The 4964-nt window shown below is 37.1% G+C and overlaps 1 protein-coding gene across 1 annotated transcript; it reads left to right on the top strand.

Moving 5' to 3' along the window:
- The first annotated feature begins 2620 nt into the window (after positions 1-2620).
- On the top strand, positions 2621-4036 carry LOC149944895 (uncharacterized). The gene is made up of 8 exons (XM_090176386.1): positions 2621-2671; positions 2727-2763; positions 3092-3224; positions 3290-3324; positions 3394-3476; positions 3538-3600; positions 3660-3861; positions 3921-4036. Coding segments are annotated over exons 2-8 (633 nt in total). The 5' UTR covers positions 2621-2671; positions 2727-2762.
- Positions 4037-4964: the final 928 nt, after the last annotated feature.

The following is a 4964-nucleotide window of genomic DNA, read 5'->3' as shown; positions in this document are numbered from 1 at the left end:
CAAACATTATTATCAATACTCAAATCTTCAGCACAATTTTCACAATTTTTTTGGTTATTAACTGACTCATGTAAACATTTGGCACAGAACTTATGGTGCTTCATTGAAGGATTATAATGTTCAAAGTACTTTTTGAAATGATAGAGGGATTTTATGCATATATTTGGGTTTGGGCAATGCATTTTAATTAACAATAGAAGGTCTCCTATTGCTTCGTTAGTTAATGAATGCCTTGAGGCAAAGAGAAAAATGGCCAATACACTTTCAACTAGCGTTAATAAAGCACCATTGTATATTGGTCCAGCCTCATTATTTAAAAAAATATCAGTGGGTTCATCGTCGGATTCTTCATCACTGTCGCTCTGTGACTCGCCTCCTTCACTGTCGCTCGGTGACTCTCCTCCTTCACTGTCACTCGGTGACTCTCCTCCTTCACTGTCGCTCGGTGACTCTCCTCTTTCACTGTCGCTCGGTGAATCTCCTCCTTCACTGTCGCTCAGTGACTCTCCTCTTTCACTGTCGCTCGGTGAATCTCCTCCTTCACTGTCGCTCGGTGACTCGACTCCACCTTGCTCTTGCATCTCATTAGCTATCGGCACCTCAATAACATGTCTTTCATTCTCATTATCTCTTTTGTGGTACACCTGCTCCATAGGCTCTCTTAGAGCATGTTCTTCAGCTTCAGTTAATACTATAGTTATGGGAAAAAGTCTTAGTAAAATTAGGCTAAAAATAAAATCAGTAATGTTATTACCAGGCGCTTTCTTTGTTTTAGGCAGATTAAGCTTTGTACCCATTTGGGCTTTTAACTTTGAAATCATACGATAACGCGTGGCTCTTGAAATATTTCCATCTTTATAACTTGGACACCTTTTTATTCTGTTGGAAATTTTCATGGTAAAACCAAATTTTTATCTCAAATATATAATACAGCAAATCGGCAAGTTAAGAAAAAACGGTGGGGTTTAAATAATGGAGGTTGCCAGTCCATAGATTTATGGAAAATGAACCAAAACCCAGTGCCATAAAAATGGACAACCATTAAAATATACTACCAAAATTAACCAAAAAAGGTTAATAAAATTGTGGAATACGCCTCATAGTACTCAAAAGTTTACAATTTTATGGCATTACAGATCTGAAAAATATAATGAAAAATACACTTTTTCTAGATCTGGCAGCCCTACACTACCAACGTGTTTCCTTGGTATTGCACAACCTTGTGAAAGCATTAGTTTCATTGTCTTGAAAAACGCGCGTCCTAATCCTATCGGTCTCCATTTTATATTCAATTTATATCTGCTGACAGAGGCTGCTGAGGGTAAAAATGTCAATTGATATTACAGATGAAGAACTGAAAACTCTATTGAATAGTAGTTGTGAAAGGAACAATCTGGCAATAACTAAACAAAAGAATTTAATGGCCTTGGTTTTTTGGCATAAAGAGGTAAAAACAAGCATTGTCCCAATATCAAAAATTAGGCTAGAAGATAGAATTGATGGAAAAGTGTGCGAAGTGCAATGGAAGAACCAGCGTTACCAGGCCACAATAATCAAAATTGACCCTGGTAAGTTTTACATTACTGACAGAGTTTGAGAAATATTCTGAACAATTTAATGCGGTTATCTTTCACATTCCAAGCTTAGCGTTGAATTAAATTTTGTAAAGCTAGTACTGCATGCCTTGGAACAAAATTGACCTAGCGTGTGTTCGCTCATGTTGGTTTCAACATTTTCCGACATGAGCGTTGCCATTTATGATTGAGTTAGCGGTGCTTGATAAACTTAAATTGTTCTATGGTTAAAATACTTATACATCCAAAATTTAATATAACTATCAAACTTTCAGACCGTCCACTTTTGGAAAATTTGCAAATTAGTTACACAAAAAAAATTGAACTGTCTGCTCTTGCACTACCAACTGTTGTAGAGCCAACAAACACTACAAAAAGGAAAAATAAGGTTGAAAAAAAGAAAATGGCTAAAAAACAAAAAATTACAGCAAAAGTAATAAAAGCAGCCAAAAATAACACCACAATTAAAAGCTGCCTGGCTGTTGAAAGGCTACAAAACCCATGGGAGTTAGTTTCTCCACCAGCAAAAGCTAATGCGGAAAATGGATCGAGCACCTCACAAAATTGCATTAGTCAAACCTCGAGTGTCTCAACACCAGAGAAGTTTGCCGAACCACCAAACAAAGAAAACTCGACATATATCCCCGAACAAATCGAGAAAGATAACATCAATGATGGATACTCTGATGCCCAGCCACTCGACAACTATAGTGTTCCATTAGAGATAACTGGTGCAGATACTAACAATTTCCATAATGGTTCGAACTTTTACATAGAGCCAATTCATGCTGTTGGCGGATCCCTAGGTCAGCAAACGACATTTGGTGATTTAATACGGGAAACGCAAATGGTCCTGGCAGACCATCAATCAGATGTAAGTCAATTTTTTAATAAATACAAGTTTAATTACAAGCCAAATGCTTTCAGTTTCTTCAGGAACCAGGTGCAGGAGTAGCGTATCCACAAAATTTAGAGGACAGGGCTGGGTAAATGACTGATATGTTATCTTATAAGAATAAGAAACTTAAAATTTTTTTCTACAGTAACACCTCTCAGTACGTCTTCGGTAATAATCAGATAGAAGATATCAGTAACAGGTAAATATGACTTAAGGTATGAAAATTAATATTACATGCTAATTATATTTTTTAGGAGGCCTAAACAGCTGAAAGTAGCTGTAAAGGAGTTAGTAAGTATTAACTCAAAACCAACGACAGAAGGTATATCTAAAATCATTTTTCTTTAACTTGCTGGCTCAACCTCTACTGGTGTTTGTATGAGGTCCAAATTATATCAGGGTTGTGGTAGACTTAACCCCAAACATTAGGGTCAGAGTTAGTATTTAATAATGCCTCATTAAAAAGTAATAGCTGCACCCCAACATCGCTTCACTTTTATTTTAAGCGAAGAGCTTTCGTCAAGATTTTTTTGTTTTCCACTGGCAATCTATATTTGGCAGAGAGCCCTCTAAGCTATTTATAATCGAGACCATTAAATATTGGTTCCAAAATGTTTAGTGCCTGATCAAGCAGGAGCTAGAGACAAAATAGCGCCTGATCAAGCAGAAGTTGGAGATGGAATAGCACCTGATCAACTAGAAGGTCCAGGAAGAAATGTTAATTGTGATGAATCATCATCTGATGGATTGAAGTATTTTATTTAAACCTAATTCTTAGATATTTTTTAATTATCCCTAAAAGTTTTTTCTTCCGTAGTTTTACCACTAAGTTTCAACGACTGAAGGAATTGGGTTTGCGAATAAGCAATTTGATTTATATATTATGCATGTACTAAATATTTACTCATTTTGTACTTTTAGCTACTCCATCCAAAATGGAGTTTCTAGAACTTTTGGTTGATTGTTTGAAAGGAAACCCTGGCTCCTGTGGTCAACAGTCTACGGTTAGTTTTCATACAATATAGTCAATGTAATTAATATATATACCTTTACGTAAATTTACAGGCTGTTAGAAAGCTAGATGTAGACACACCAAAATTTAAAATTACAGACAGTCCTGCAGTTTTGGTATTTAAGGAAACTTGTCAATATGGAGGCATTTTACTAACCTTAATTAATTTTTGCAGGTGGAATTAGTTCAGGGATTAGGAGTCAGAGTCAAAGATAAAGAAAAAGCTATCTTTGACCTGACTCCTAATGACGACCCTGGAAAAGTTATTCGAATAATATTGACAACGCTTTTCACCTCAGAAGAGTTGAGCAATATGACCGCCCAGGGCAAGAGGGGCAACAAAGGGATACCAAAACAACTTTTGCAGGCAGTTACAGGTATAATTTTATATAACAACCTGCAACGTACACAGATAAATAAATATGTAATTTTTTAGTTTACGTCAGAAGAAAATGTAATGACATGGAACTTACTTTAGAAAAAGTTACATGTATCATTAATGAAAAGTGTGCTTCAGTTAGAAGATATTTAAAGAAAAATAAAACTGTCTAACCTAGCAACAGTACTTTAATTATTAATTGAATAAGCTAATGTGGGGTTGTGGGCAAACCTGGTCTTAAATAGGTAGTGACCTAGTCTCCAAACGGAACAAGCCTGGTCTTAATTGGGTAGTGACCTAGTTTCCAAATGGAACAAGCCTGGTAATACATCGGTAGTAACCTAGGTTCTGAATGGAACAAACCTGGTCTTAAATGGGTTGGGACCTAGTCTCCAAACGGAACAAGCCTGGTCTTAATTGGGTAGTGACCTAGTTTCCAAATGGAACAAGCCTGGTAATACATCGGTAGTAACCTAGGTTCTGAATGGAGCAAACCTGGTCTTAAATGGGTTGGGACCTAGTTTCCAAATGGAATAAACCTGGTCTTCCATGGGTAGTGACCTAGTTTCCAAACGGAACAAGCCTGGTAATACATCGGTAGTGACCTAGTTTCTGAATGAAACAAACCTGGTCTTAAATGGGTAGTGACCTAGTCTCCAAACGGAACAAGCCTGGTCTTAATTGGGTAGTGACCTAGTTTCCAAATGGAACAAGCCTGGTAATACATTGGTAGTAACCTAGGTTCTGAATGGAACAAACCTGGTCTTAAATGGGTTGGTACCTAGTTTCCAAACGGAATAAACCTGGTCTTCCATGGGTAGTGACCTAGTTTCCAAACGGAACAAGCCTGGTAATACATCGGTAGTGACCTAGTTTCTGAATGAAACAAACCTGGTCTTAAATGGGTAGTGACCTAGTTTCCAAATGGAATAAACCTAGTCTTCCATGGGTAGTGACCTAGTTTCCAAACGGAACAAGCCTGGTAATACATCGGTACTGACCTAGTTTCTGAATGGAACAAACCTGGTCTTAAATGGGTAGTGACCTAGTTTCCGAAGGGAACAAACCTGGTCTTAAATGGATAGTGACCTAGTTTCCAAT

Source organism: Leiobunum rupestre, chromosome 5 (assembly GCF_980474605.1).
Source record: "Leiobunum rupestre chromosome 5, qqLeiRupe1.1.hap1, whole genome shotgun sequence".
NCBI classification, from domain to species: Eukaryota; Metazoa; Arthropoda; class Arachnida; order Opiliones; family Sclerosomatidae; genus Leiobunum; species Leiobunum rupestre.
This window is presented reverse-complemented; position numbering and strand designations above follow the sequence as displayed.